Source organism: Tachysurus vachellii, chromosome 24 (assembly GCF_030014155.1).
Source record: "Tachysurus vachellii isolate PV-2020 chromosome 24, HZAU_Pvac_v1, whole genome shotgun sequence".
In the NCBI taxonomy this organism is placed as follows: Eukaryota; Metazoa; Chordata; class Actinopteri; order Siluriformes; family Bagridae; genus Tachysurus; species Tachysurus vachellii.
The window spans coordinates 16029320-16044577 of NC_083483.1; the positions used below are offsets into that span (position 1 = coordinate 16029320).

General features: G+C 34.7%; 1 protein-coding gene across 2 annotated transcripts; it reads right to left on the reverse strand.

Moving 5' to 3' along the window:
- Positions 1 to 1136: 1136 nt before the first annotated feature.
- On the reverse strand, positions 1137 to 12143 carry LOC132839492 (adhesion G protein-coupled receptor E1-like). 2 transcript variants are annotated; one of them, XM_060860496.1, is made up of 16 exons: positions 11874 to 12143; positions 11715 to 11768; positions 11030 to 11323; positions 10568 to 10678; positions 10415 to 10440; positions 9166 to 9240; positions 8886 to 9066; positions 8665 to 8778; positions 7042 to 7223; positions 5346 to 5501; positions 4928 to 5146; positions 3454 to 3686; positions 3295 to 3355; positions 2524 to 2615; positions 2227 to 2389; positions 1137 to 1726 (listed from the first exon to the last, which is right to left on the reverse strand). In XM_060860496.1, exons 1-16 carry the CDS (start codon positions 12040 to 12042, stop codon positions 1622 to 1624), a joined length of 2235 nt encoding a protein of 744 aa, XP_060716479.1. In that variant the 5' UTR covers positions 12043 to 12143; the 3' UTR covers positions 1137 to 1621. The 2 variants fall into 2 exon arrangements, with proteins under 2 accessions (XP_060716479.1, XP_060716480.1); XM_060860497.1 differs by lacking the exon at positions 4928 to 5146.
- Between the last annotated feature and the right edge of the window lie 3115 nt (positions 12144 to 15258).

Here is a 15258-nt window from a genome sequence, read left to right on the forward strand (position 1 = left end):
CCACTGCTAACACACACACACACACACACACACACACACACACACACACACACACACACACACACACACTTCTGTCTGCTAGTTAATTACTCACTTTTCAGTAAGAGAGTCATATTTGGGTTTAGTTGAAGTGTCCTTGTCTGTCCTATAGAGCGAGTTCTGTCATCCAAATTAAACTGGATGGTAAACACATGTTTGTTCCCATATCATCAAATCAGAATCATTTGCATTCGGTGCATAAAGTGTGACACACATTGTTAGAGCTGCACATATATTGTTAAAGGTTTTGCATGTTACACTCCAGTGTAGAGTTGGAACAATAACAGAAATAATGTGATGAACAGGAATTTCATAAATATGGAGAGATAAAAGCAAAAGAAACAAATGACAATCTGTTTCCTTTTCTCTTAAACCAACCCGAAACATCCAAGTTTACATGGAATATTTACAAAGAAATTGAACCACATGGTACAGATGACTATCAGAGTGAATATGATATCTGACTGTAAATGAGGAAGTCAGTAACAAACAATGATATGATGATAGCACATAGAGCTCTTATAATATAATATAATATAATATAATATAATATAATATAATATAATATAATATAATATAATATAATATAATATACAATGTCATCACTGAATGTTCAAGTAAAGTGTATTTGTTTGAATTTGCTATAAAAAGCTCTAAAACTTTATTGTTAAAAATGGAATTCATTGCAGTTTTTTAAACAACATATAAGACACATATGTGGCAGTATTTATTTATTTATTTATTTATTTATTTATTTATTTATTTATTTATTGCATTCTAATAACTCTGAATGAAGTTGTCTTATTATTTTTTTAACTTTTTTATTCAGCACCATCTCCTGTGTTCACACTGAATTCACAACAACAACAAAGAAAAGAAAAAGTTTAAATGTTACATTCATTGTTCTTATGTATTTATGGCATAAAGCATTACTAAAGAATTTCAGATAATTAATGATACTACTTACAGTAGCAAATTATTATTAAAAATACATTTAATGCAAATTTATAAAACTTTATTATTATTATTATTATTATTATTATTATTATTATTATTATTATTATTAATATAAAGTCAATTCACAAGACAAGAAGCATTTTTATTATCATTTCTGCCCTATGCCGTGAATAGTGTACAGGAATAAACTGAGGAGAAAAATGACATTTTTCATATAAGTAAGTAAGTATTTAAAAATGATGACATGAAAATCTTTTAAACAAACTGCAGACTACTGATATTTGGTCAGGATAAAGTCAACAACACTGTTAGGATTTTAGTGTTCTGGGTTTCTTTACACTTCACATATGTACGTGGATGTTTCTGCACTTCACTCTGACATATACAGAGAAAATATTGTATTGAGTTTGTAAGTTATTTTGTATGTAAGTTATTTCGTATATAATCGCGTGTATTGTAGATTAATATCATGTTAACGACACTAACGGGTGTTTTATACACAACCAGCTGGTAACTTTCAGCCATCATATTACAAAGTGTCATATTTGTCTTCCTGAAATAATCCTCAGTCATGTGACATACTGTCAAATTGTCCTTAAAAAAAGACATTAGTGTTGTTTTTATATTAATTTAAGTGCATATTTGAAGCTCTGCTCTGGTCTTCTGCCATGGACTTGTACTTGGAGCAGTGGCGTATGTCAGCCCACCACTTCCTGTACTGCTGTCTGATCTAAAATCAAGTAAAACAGTACAATGTATTAACTTTGTGATTTCCTGAAATGTTTTAAAATTTTTTAGTGATGTTATCAAGTCATCACTGTAAGTTAGATGGTGCAATGAGACAGTGAAGGTTCTGTTATTATACACAGAGTTCTTACTTTTTTATTGTTTATTAAAGAACAATTTTAACACTTTTAATGGTGTGAAATCTTCATGAAACCTGGACATGTCCTACAACTTACAGCTTTAACTCTGACCAAGCCCTGAAACTGGAGACTCCTTACAGAAATGCTTCATAAACATTTCCTAACAGAAAACTTCACCCTATCAAAGCTTACACATTTCTTGTAATCTGTTGATGCTGATTAACGCAGATTACAGCACTGTAGATATCCACATTATCCTCACTGTGTGTTTTTGTAATTCTATGCTAAACAAAAAAGCAAGCAAACACAATATATAAGAAAAAATAAGTGTAATGTTTAAGTTCATGGAATCTTGAAATCTCACCTCTTGGTTGAGGGCACAGTGAACGATGAAGATAATGGTTCCCTGCTGTGAATTTAAGCAGATGAAGGCTATGTCTATCGTTTTGTTTTCCCTAGTGAATAAACCTAAAACCCAGGGGCAGCCAAGAATGACAAACTGGAGCAGGGTTTTTAACACAAGACTCCTACAGAGAGAGAGAGAGAGAGAGAGAGAGAGAGAGAGAGAGAGAGAGAGAGAGAGAGAGAGAGAGAGAGTATTTATGAATATCATATAATATCATATAATCTTGTAATGACTCAGGAGTGTGATGTGTGTTACCGGGTGTGTTTTAGTTTGGAAACAGAACTATCCAGCTTTAACAAAGCGCGCCGGAGAATTACGATGATCGCACAAGACAGGAGAAAGTTGATCTGTGAGTCAAGTGTATAAATTAATATACAGTCCATAACACTGTGACTAAGCAAAGATGTACATGCCATGTTAAGTGTTTCATGGCTTTTCTTTTCTTTTCTTTTCTTTTCTTTTCTTTTCTTTTCTTTTCTTTTCTTTTCTTTTCTTTTCTTTTCTTTCATTTTATTTTCTTTACTGTCCTTGTGTGTTTTATTTTGATCATATTCCTGTCTCAGGCTCTATTCTGTCAGTGGTTTATTGTCCTATTGTGTGTCAATGTCAAATCAACTCCCATTTCCATACAACACGGCCAACTAACATGGACTTTCTCTCACCACTTGTCCATTCGTTTATAATCTGTTTACCTCTTTATATCCTCACATGCTTCAGTTTTTTTTAATAAATTATTTTGTTTTATTTTTCATTGTATGAATATATACAATGTATGTGTAAATATACATTGTATAGAAATTAGTTGCCCATGTTAAAACAGCCTGTGATTTGCAGCTGCACCTTCTGACCAATCAGGATTCAGAATTCATGTATAAAATGTGTTTTCTTTGTCTTTTTATTGTTGCAAATATTAAGGTGTAGCTATATATTTATTATATATATATATATATATATATATATATATATATATATATATATATATATATATATATATATATATATATATATGACTTATTTAGGACTTACAGCAATAATGGCAATCACAGGACCGAGAAATGCCCAGACGAAAGCAGTGTTAATCCAGCACCTGAATGAAAATCAACCAGTGGTTTTTAAATGAATATTATTTTCTGTCTAGAATCAAGAGATACAGTAGATAAACTAAAACTTAAAACAGACTCTTACACATCATCAGTGTAGGGATTAGGAATCAGTCCAGAGAACAAGCCCATAAACACCAGGGGGATGACGTATCCAATCACTATCAGGCATTTCCAGGTAAGCAACTCTGAATCCTTTGAGCCCATTTGTGAAAGGTTCTTCACAAAGAAGTACAGCAACACTGCCTCAATGAACATCCACACAAATGCTGATAAAAAAAAGAAGTGTATGACACCAGCCAACACTTCACACAGCACCTGAGAGAGAGAGAGAGAGAGAGAGAGAGAGAGAGAGAGAGAGAGAGAGAGAGGGGGGGGGGAGGGGCGGGGGGGGGGCAGAGAGAGAGAGTAAAAGAGAGAGAGAGATAGAAAAAGAGCGAGGACGAGAGAGAGAGAGAGAGAGAGCGAGGGAGAGAGAGAGAGAGAGAGAGAGAGAGAGAGGTGGGGGCAGAGAGAGAGAGTAAAAGAAAGAGAGAGAGAAAGAAAAAGAGAGAGAGAGAGACAGAGAGAGGGGGACAGAGAGAGAAAGTAAAAGAGAGAGAGAGAGAGAGAGAGAGAGAGAGAGAGAGAGAGAGAGAGAGAGAGAGAGAGAGAGAGAGAGGTGGGGGCAGAGAGAGAGAGTAAAAGAAAGAGAGAGAGAAAGAAAAAGAGAGAGAGAGATAGAGAGAGAGCGAGAGAGAGAGAGAGGGGGACAGAGAGAGAGTAAAAGAGAGAGAGACAGAGAGAGAGAGAGAGAGAGAGAGAGAGAGAGAGAGAGAGAGAGAGAGAGTTAATGTAACTGTATATTAATATTATTTCCAATATAAACAGATAAACCGTAGCAGTCATCCTGTATACTGACGTCATCAAACTGACCGTCACTGACATCAAATACACACATGGAACATGCCAGTAGGTGGCGCCAATGTACATGCACCGAATACCGAACAGAGAAAGAGGCATATTGGGTGAGACGTGTGTAATTAACGTGTGTAATTAACGTGAGACGTGTGTATATCACGTGATCTCAATATACTCAGAAGAACTGTGTTTGTTAAGAGAAAATATTTTTAAAAAAACAGCAGGGGGAATGAAAAAGAAAAAAGTAGTCCAAAAAAGTTATTTAAAATCAACCAATTAGGTTTTGGTTAGTAAAAATAAATAAATAAATAAATAAATAAATAAATAAATAAAGACTATATTTAACAGTGCTATGTTAATTTAATTTACTATAATAATTTACTTATTTAAACATCTGGAATAAATGACACCTCTGTGTCTCTGCTTAAAGGTAACTGACAACCAAAAGCCAGTGAACAGGTAAAAAGTGGTTTAATCGGAGAAACAACATGAATTTATCCTGCCGTGATCGTCCCTTAAACCTTAGCCATGAACTTCTGAGAAAGGTTTTATGCTATAGGTTTTATGTGTTATTTAGATGGAGGGCATTTATTTCAGGAGAATGGCTTACTAAACAATGAAGAACCATGACAGCCCAAAGACATAGGAATGACACTTACCGTAAACTTTATGTTCTCCAGGAATTGTTCTTTGAGCAGAAAAACCAAGTGAGCAGAAAATAAGCTTATAGACAGGTTAAGCAAAGCCACATTGGTCACTTTTTGGCCTCGCTGGCAAACAGCAAGAGTTAATACAGTCAGGAAGAGGAACAACATCCCCACGGATACACCCACTATATTAATGATCTCTATGAGCTCATCATATCCACCACTAGGTATCTGCAAATGAAACAATCATCATCTATCAATACATCTGACAAAAGAACTACCTAACAGCACATTTTGACCAAAAATCTAGTTGCTTATGCCAGCATGGCTGTACATGGATCTTTTACAGATATAGCTGAAGCTGAAGATTTATTTCAGTTAAAAGAGTAGATGTTAAAACCACTCATTTCTTTGTCTGCTGGTCACTTACCTGGTTCGGGTTGACCTGCATGATGAGAGCGAAGGTAGACAGGTGAGTACAGGTGCACACTGAGTAAGTCTTATTCTCTGTGATGCTACAACCATCTTCAACCCATACAGACTCATTCCAGTAAACACAGGAGAGATTTGCTGCCTTGACTAAATCCTGGACAACAAAAAGTTACTGTTACACCTTATATATCAGTACTCTATAGACGATTTGCTAACCAATAAGGCTAAATAACTCTACTGTTCACCAGTGTTGTATAAAGTACTAGAAAGCAATACTTGAGTAAAAGTACAAGTATCGTACTAGAAAAAGACTTTGGTAGAAGTGAAAGTTACCTTTTAGAATATTACTCAAGTAAAAGTCTTAAAGTATCTGATATTTACTGTACTTAAGTATCAAAAGTCATTTTCTGATATTTAATATACTTAAGTATTTGAAGTAAAAGTAAAAAATAAAATTTCAGTGATTTTCTGTAGGCATAAGAGCAGGGGGTTCTAGGGTCTCATCTTTAGGGGGTTTTAGCCCTCAGTGAGAATTTAAAACAAGAAGGGAATCAAATCAGTTCATGTATGTGTGCATTCTCTACAAACACTGTGTCCAATGAATGCAGTCATTAATAAAAAAAATATTCACAAGACAAAGAAAAAATCAATAAATTTTATTTTTATTTAGTATTGAATGGATTGTTTGCATTAATATTTTGTTTGTGCTACAACTCTGGTAATAAGAATAGTGACATTTCACTGCTTTTGGTTGCCTCTTTGCGGCTTTCCGCCGATTAACATTATAGATAAACGCCTCCAGCTCTGACTGCGCGTGCACGCTGCGCCTCCAGCTCTGACTGCGCGTGCACGCTGCGCCTCCAGCTCTGACTGCGCGTGCACGCTGCGCGTCCCTGTGCTTCTCCGTAGAGCGTGTGGAGCGTAATGTAATCTAGGAGCAGTGATTCACCAAACCTCCCTTATTGCAGTCGCACACATTTCTTCTGATTTTATTTTGTAGTAACGAGTAACGAAGATGTTTAGTGGAAATATAACGGAGTAAAAGTAGACATTTTATCTAGGAAATGTAGTGGAGTAAAAGTGAAAGTTGACATAAATTTAAATAGCGAAGTAAAGTACAGATACGTGAAATTTCTACTTAAGTACAGTAACGAAGTATTTGTACTCCGTTACATTACAACACTGCTGTTCACAGCACATCACCAGTATTCATGACTTTTTTCATACATTTCTTATATTGGGGCAAGTCGTGGCCTAATGGTTAGAGAGTCTGTCTCGTAATCCTAAGGTTGTGGGTTCGAGTCTCGGGCCGGCCACGACTGAGGTGCCCTTGAGCAAGGCACAGAACCCCCCAACTGCTCCCCGGGCGCCGCAGCATAAATGGCTGCCCACTGCTCCGGGTGTGTGTTCACGTGTGTGTGTGCACTTTGGATGGGTTAAATGCAGAGAACGAATTCTGAGTATGGGTCACCGTACTTAGCCGTATGTCACGTCACTTCACTTTCACTTAGCCCAACTACATTATTTATCAAGTACTATTCAGTCTGTTAAAATCTGTCCACAGGCTAATGTTCTCTGATTTATAGCGTATCTATTTAACATCAACAATAAATATTTGAAGAGTGTCTACATTGGATAATCTAAATAGCTTTACCAATTAAACTCACCTGATATGATTAGTCAAAATAACTTACTTGGGTATGTTTGAAGGTGAAATGAATTGGTTTAGTGAAGCTCATGCTAGTGATATTAGGAAGTGTTGCTGACACCACAGAGGACATCATGATTTTATTTGTGCTGGAATTTGGTTTGAAGAAGCTAGGTTTCAGGATGTTGTCCATGTTGCTGTAGCTCACAAAGATCACAGCAGCTGATCCTGGAGAAAAAATAACAACAACAACAACAACAACAATAATAATAATAATAATAATAATAATAATAATAATAATAATAATAATAATAATAATAATAATAATAATAATAATTAAAAGTACAACTGTAACGTTTGGGAAAATTTCATTTTGCTGTGAATCAAATATTTTAGATTTCATGTTATATACCCAATGCTAAAAAAGATAATTAATAGAAACAGATAGATAGATAGATAGATAGATAGATAGATAGATAGATAGATAGATAGATAGATAGATAGATAGATAGATAGATAGAGAAATGGGGTGGTCAGGACAGGTAGGAGGTTGCAAGGTGTGTCATCTGGAGGGAGAAAAGAAGGTAAGGAAACATGGTGGTGGAACGAGCAAGTACAGGACAGCATTCAGAGGAAGAGGCTAGCCAAAAAGAAGTGGGATGTAGAAAGGACAGAAGAATATAGACAGAATTATAAGGAATCACAATGCAGAGTGAAGACAGACGTGACAAAGACCAAACAGAAAGCGTTGTATGCCAGGTTAGACATGACGGAAGGTGAGATGGACTTGTACAGATTAGTGAAACAGAGAGATGGAGATGGGAAGGATAAAGTTGATGAGCCACACAATGAAGCTATGGGAAAGAGTAGTGGAAGCTAGGCTAAGAAAGGAAGTGGATATTTGTGAGCAGCAGTATGGCTTCATGACTAGACAGAGCACAACTGATGTAATGTTTGCTCTGAGAATGTTAATGGAGAAGTACAGAGAGAGTAACGAGGATGGACAGGATTAGGAATGAGCACATCAGAAGGACAGCTCAGGTTGGCTGTTTTGGGGACAAGGACAGAGAGGATAGATTGAGATGGTTTGGACATGCACAGAGAAGGGAGATGGTTATATTGGTAGAAGGATGTTGGAGATGGAGCTGCAGGTAAGATGTCAAGAGGAATGACAAAGAGGAGGTATATGGATGTGTTAAATCAGGACATGAAGTTAATTGGTGCAAGAGTAGAGGATGCTGATGGTAAAGTTATGTGGAAACAGATGATTCGCTGTGGTGACCATAGTATACGAAGAAGTGTACATTTGGAGTTTTTTGTTAATGAGCTTTAAGGTTTCAGCTGAAGTTGCCACCAGAATGCCATTTTAAAATGCTGCATTTCTTTGGTAATATCGGTTGGTAAAAAAAAGGGTGGTCTGCATTCTTAAAACATCACGCAGATTACTGTGCTGAAGTACATTTACCTTTTATGTCTAAAATTGTTTATTTGAAGCCATGTGGATATTTAAAATAGTTGTAGTCCTCTACATATTATCATATTAAAATAAAGTAACAGATATTTTGCCACTGGCTGAAATATCATCATATTTATATAAATATAATATAATATAATATAATATAATATAATATAAAATTTAAGATTAAACTTCAAAAAATAACTACTGTACCATTATTTTTCTTGGAAATCCCAATGAGATCAATATCCAGAGAAGAATTGCTGGTGTTCAGAAGGGGGATTTCACTCAAGGAAGTTTTATTTCCAACTGTATATACTTGGCTCTCTGAAAATATCCAAAAATGTAATTAGTAGATCTTGTAGAGTAACTCGTAGTATAAGCTTCAGAAAATGTTCAGTGTTTTAAAGCAATTTTGAAAGCAGGTTCTATACCCAAATTGCTGAGAGTAATGCTTGTGCTGTTCTGGGTCTCTGTTGGTGTCACTAGTGACACCAACAGTTTCTCAGTAACAGACAGTACTTTATTTCCAAAGGAGATTAGGAAGATATTATCAGTAGAATTTTCAATGATGGATGAAACATTCATTATTGAGTCCAAATAAAGTTCCACAGTCTGTCAACAACAAGAGAAACATTCAGTCATTACACATGCACTCGCACCGATCATCCGGACATTCAGGAAACAGATCGTTACATCATAAACATGTCTTACCTTCTGTTCTAGTGGACCTGTATTGTTTAGGAGTTTCTCAAGATTGTCCAGAAAATTATATGCAGATGTTGCATTCTAGAACAACAACAACAACAAAATGAACTTTTAAGTGAAATTCAAGTGCCATGTAATTTCCATTTATTCCTTAATGTTGCTAATTCCTAAGTGTTTTAAAAATCCATTTATGAGAAAATGGATATAAAGATAATATTATCAGTTAGCACAAACAAATCTTGTACAGTTTTTCTGTGCAAACTCGCTCATTTTTTTTTTTTTACAGTAAAGTTATCTGAATTTTATGGAAACTGGTTAAACAGAAAAGCATCTTCCCTGTACAAAGTAAGTACATTTCTATTTTGTGCAAAAAATATTACTTTAAAAAAACTGTTTGACTTCAGTTTTCTCAGGGCCTTTTTACACCTGGTCACTTCACGTGTTGTCTCTTATCTGATAGCTATCTGATTTGTTAAAACTGTTCCATTTACATTAGGCCACATAAACGCGTCTCAGCGAATCGGATATCGATCCGATCTTTCTGCTCCCGCCCAAAATGCAAATATATTTTACCTCATTTCCGGGGTAATTGTAATGGAACACACTTTGGTGTATGCGGTTGCTACAAAAAACAGCATTTACTGTTTGCTGTGTTTTTGCTGGCAGCAGCAGCGAGTTTTAAGACCCGACGAGACGCCTGGGTGAAAGATCACCTGAGTGACGTAGTTCTGTTTGGGAGGAGTATAGTGCTGACGTATGTGGCTTGAACAACCACATTCATTTACACCTGTCCAGTTTCATCTGAAATGCGTCCCAGACCACCTCCTGAAGGGGTTTGTACCATCGGATTTATATCCGTCTCTAAAATGTTTCGGAGGGCATTTAGACCTGGTCTTTTTACCATCGGATAGCTATCGGATCACAGAAAACACATGAAGTGACCAGCTGTAAAAAGCCCCTATATTTGATAAAGAAGCTCTAGTGTAAATTTCTTGTAGCTTCATCACAAATGTAAGGCTAAATTCACACAAATAAGTGCATTCAGTGAAATTCAGCTGAATTAATTTATTTGCATAGGGATTTGTATAAATGCCAGAATGCTCTGCTGATTAATGCATTGATGGTAAAAAAAATTTAAAAAAAAGTGGTGTGTGTGGTTTTGATACCAAAGACGGTGAAGAACCTAGACAAAACATTTAAAATTCACTTTAAAAATATCACTAAAGGTTACAAAAACTTTTTCATTCAATCTTACCTTGAAATCTGCAGACACTGTGATAACTAAAAAAGATCATTTAACAAGCTGTGAAAAAATTGTCATATTTTCCTTGTACACAACCTCATCCTAATTTTAGTCATATATTAACATATCCACTAAAGATTTTTTCAGGGTTTTATATCCTCATACTTATGCATCCATTTGCTGAGTATATGAAGCCAGGATTGCACACACAGCTGCCATAAACGGTACCGCAGTAAGCATTCGGTCCACAAGAAGAACTATTGCAGGATGAATGACCTGTGGATGGCAGAGTAACTTTAAAATCAAACCAATCATTTTAGATTCATTACAGATTCAAATTCTGTTTTATGTTTGTTTTGTTACTGTGAAGTAGGGATTTTAGATCTGCAGTAACTATAAGAAATAAAAACGTATCATGCCAACTTAATAAAAATGTGTTGATTATTTTGTTCAAATGTACACTGCTTGCAAACAATTCAGTACAGACTTGATTGCATCTTAATAACAAAACAAACGCTAACAATCGTAATCATAAAATGAGAAGAAACGGCCAGAAAGAACTGATGACAACATACAACAAATATCAAACTCACAGATCTTTCTTTAGCACAATGTAAGTTTTCTTACGTGTAGAATAAATTCCTTTGATAGGTCGGAGATAGTAGGCAGTTAATCCATTGCTGCAACTCACAACATTGGTGGAGTTGATGCTTGAATTACATGTGAATAAGTTGTAATTTGTGACACTTGCGTTGGTGATATTTTGGGCAGGTACGCAGGAAGGGACTACTTGGTCTCCACTTACACCACTAAAGGTGTACCAACCCTCTATCAGCTTACTGTCATTCTTATCATAAATGCTGGAGCAAAAGCCAACATTGCGCCATGGATCAGAAAGGGTTCTATATGCTGGACAAGACTCTGAGGATGAGAGATATATATTAAGGTTAAATTAATGTAGCTACATGATAAGTAATTTTTTTTTTTTTTTTTTAAAAATTAAGATGAAGATTAAGATGAAGTAAATTTAACCCAGAATGTTTTATGCTATCAGTTCTATAGTTAAAGCTCATTTACTTGTACAGCTCCACATAAAAACATTTATAAAATCACTTATCCTGTTTTATCTGTTACTTAATAACCCATAATGACCATTAATACTTCATTAAACCCAGTGATAGGAACTGTACAAATGTTTCATTAATTTTAATTTCAAATACAATTGATTGTTAATATATAATATATGTTTAGTCAAATTTGTGTTTTTTGTAATCGTCACTTTACTTTACTAGAATTTTACATATGAGCTTACGGGATGGAGCAGTGCTGATATTTGCGAATACAGTCAGTAGGAACATAGCAAGACCTGTTGAAGTAGCACAAACAAAATCCAGATATATTATTCAGTTAAGTTTTATCCTGCGTCTTTTCTATGCAGAGATTTAATTTAGAATAAGGAGTAAACACTCACGTGGACTAAAAGAGCTCATCGTTCTCCCTTCTTCTCCGTGCTGATGTATGGCGAAACTGTAGTGATGGAGAAGCTCAGGTTTGTCCAACTGAACAGCAGTGATGACATCATCAACACAAGAACCACTAACAGAGCAGCCGTAGCTTTGGTGTGGCTTCTTTTCCAACATCTCCTCCCACAACCTCTCATCCTTGGCTTTAGAGAGAAACTTTAAAGTGAAAAAGTCATCAATGTTAAAGTCTATTCCTGTACCATAAACATTTTTCACTTTCAATGTCCTATCACCAACTTTTTCACTGAACCAACAATACAAAGGCTCTTCTCTTTAGCCAGTGCTGTTTGGAAGAAATCTGCATATATTCCAGGAAAGGCAAACCATAGTCAAATGTTATGGTCCTGAAGCCGAGCCTCTTTAACTTTTTGTCTTATGATTAACAATTTTATCTCTATGTAGTCGAATATAAGCCTATACACAGAGCATACTTATCTAAATTTTGGTTTTTAGCATTCAATTCAATTACATTTTATTTGTATACGACTTTTAACAATGGACATAAAGCAGCTTTACAGAACAAACGTTTATTATACAAAGAATAGTTTAGAATAAGAATAAGATTAATATTAGACTTATATTTAAATGTGTTTGTATTTATCAATGTTTGTATTTATCTCTAATGAACAAGTCTGAGGTGACTGTGGTGACTGTGGTGAGGAAAAACTCCCTTAGATGGAAGAGGAAGAAACCTTGAAAGGAACCAGACTCAAAAGTGAACCTCATCCTCATTTGGGTGACACTGGAGGGTGTGATTATAAACTGTTATAAACACCAGAGAGTGTTATTATAAATAATTTCCTTTCTACAGTCAGATACAGTCACAATTGTTTATTGATTAGGAGGATGTTGCCCTCAAAGATCACATGTAGATGGCATCTCCTCTTTGAATGTCTGAAATCTTCATGAAGTGGAAGAAAACTGGAGCATCTCTAGATCCCTCAGGATCCTCACAGGGTTGGGATCTGAAGGTCCAAAATCTTCAAAAGACAACAAACACAACTGGTACAATTTCTGGATGCCTCGGGATGGGTAGAAAGAGAGAAGCAGTGGAGAGGAATTAGCATAGCTGCTGTTCATAATATTAACAAGCGCTAGATGTTAATGTGCATTTGGTCAGATGTGTTAGAGCACAAGATTATGGAATGTATTTGGAATGTATGTGTAGAAATATAAAATATTAAAAATATATTAGAAATTATAGTTTGATAGTCAAATTATCAAAGGGAGAATAAAATACACCTTAACACACACACCTGTTGTCACACTCACTCATGCTAGTGTTCCTCGTTCTGTTGCAAGGTTATCTCATATATATCAGGAAACTCAACCTTGTTAGAAAACCTACATGTCCCTATGACGGAATAGGTTATAAAACATGCTTGTTTAAATTTGCATTTGAGATGCCAATCATACTTATCTTGCTTATCATGTGCTAATGCTTATCTTAGCATTTAGATCAGAGTTGGTAGAGAATGAGAAATGTACGTCACAAAATCATCCCAGCTGTAGACCTAATAAAGCTCTTATTATAGATCAAACTTTGTAATGTGCTTTAAATATAAGTTACTCCTTTACTATTTTCAACAAAATTCTGTGTCACTATGTCACTTTTTTAGATAGATATAACCTGTTATAGTTCAATGCTACACTGCCCTCTAAAGGAAGGCCTCTGTAACTGCACACACACTCAACTACAAAAAAGCTTATTTGTAAGGTACACATATAAAAGCTGAACATTTCTTGTCACCCATTTTTACAGTAAACTGAACAAACACATGTAAATGTTACAACCTGAACTTAATGTAAGCTTTTAAGTAGTTTAGTAGCTTTCATATACATAAAGATTTTGAGATTTTAAAACCAATACAACTGTGCATACTGTTTATAACATTTTATTTATCTTTGTCTTCAGCTACAACAGGAAACAATGACATATGTGCTACATATGACACAAGCAACACATCTTAACCACACTCTCAGTTGGCAGTTTGCTTGTGAGATAAAAATATCAAGTTGAAAGGGTAAGAAAATATTTTTTATTTAACTTTTTAAGCTACTAAATACACTCATTTATATAATGTCTACATTTCCTACAGTGAAGCTCAAAGTAATTTCTTTTACTAACTTTTCTGTATGTAGTGATTTTTTTATTTTTTTTTTTAAATTGTACTTCTCACTCAGTGCAGGGAAAATAGAGATCATATTAATATTGCGATAAATTATGCATGAGATATTGGCATTGTTTTTTACACAAAAACAAACTCTGATTAAAGCCAAAAGATTAGATGATTAGATGTAAAGTCAAGAAGAAGACAAAAATGTTAATTCTTATTTAAAGTAAAACAATTTACAGGTGCACACTACATGTGTGTTGTGGTTTGGGGTGAAGATGATGGTGATGATGGTTCTACTTTTTCTTAGAAAACTCTGTTATCATGATATTTTTTATATATTTATTTAGAGAGCCTTAGGATGATTTCTTCAGCTACAACAGGAAACAATGACATATGTGCTACATATGACACCAGCAACACATCTTAACCACACTCTCAGTTGGCAGTTTGCTTCTTAGATAAAAATATCAAGTTGAAACGGTAAAAAAATATTTTTCATTTAATTTTTTAAGCTACTAAATTTATCCAATGTCTACATTTAACGAACACAGTGAAGCTCAAAGTCATTTCTTTTACTAACTTTCCTGTATGTAGTGATTTTTAGAATCTTTTTATTTTACAAATTTTACTGATCACTCAGTGCAGGGCAAACAGAGATCATATCAACATCATGATAAATTATGCTTGAAATATTGTGCCATTGTTTTTTACATAATAACAAATTCTGATTAATCTATTTGTTTATATGTAGAATTAATATATTAATTGTACATTAATACATTAGACACATGCACATTTTATTTATTTATTTATTTACTTACTTACTTACTTACTTACTTACTTACTGACATCCTAATCCAGAGCAATGTAGAACAGTGCTTTTGTTGCTCTCTATTGATGAATACATCAACACTGGTTCACTAGTGAAGTCATTTATACTGATATACATGTCCCTTAGTGACACATTTTTTCAGATTGGGTAGGAAACCCTTCCACAATCCCACTAAGAAATGTGTCCTAGATTGCACGGGCTAGTCCCTCGGTCTTCTAACAAAGGATCCACTTCAAGTTGTTTTACCTAATCTATTGTTTGAATCTTTAAATGAAGAAGTCAGACTTAGACCTTTTTGTCTTTTCAGGGTCCTCACAATGGGAGGCCTTATTTTTATTAAAAGCAATGTAATACAGATAAATGTGTGTAATGTATGTAAAGTAA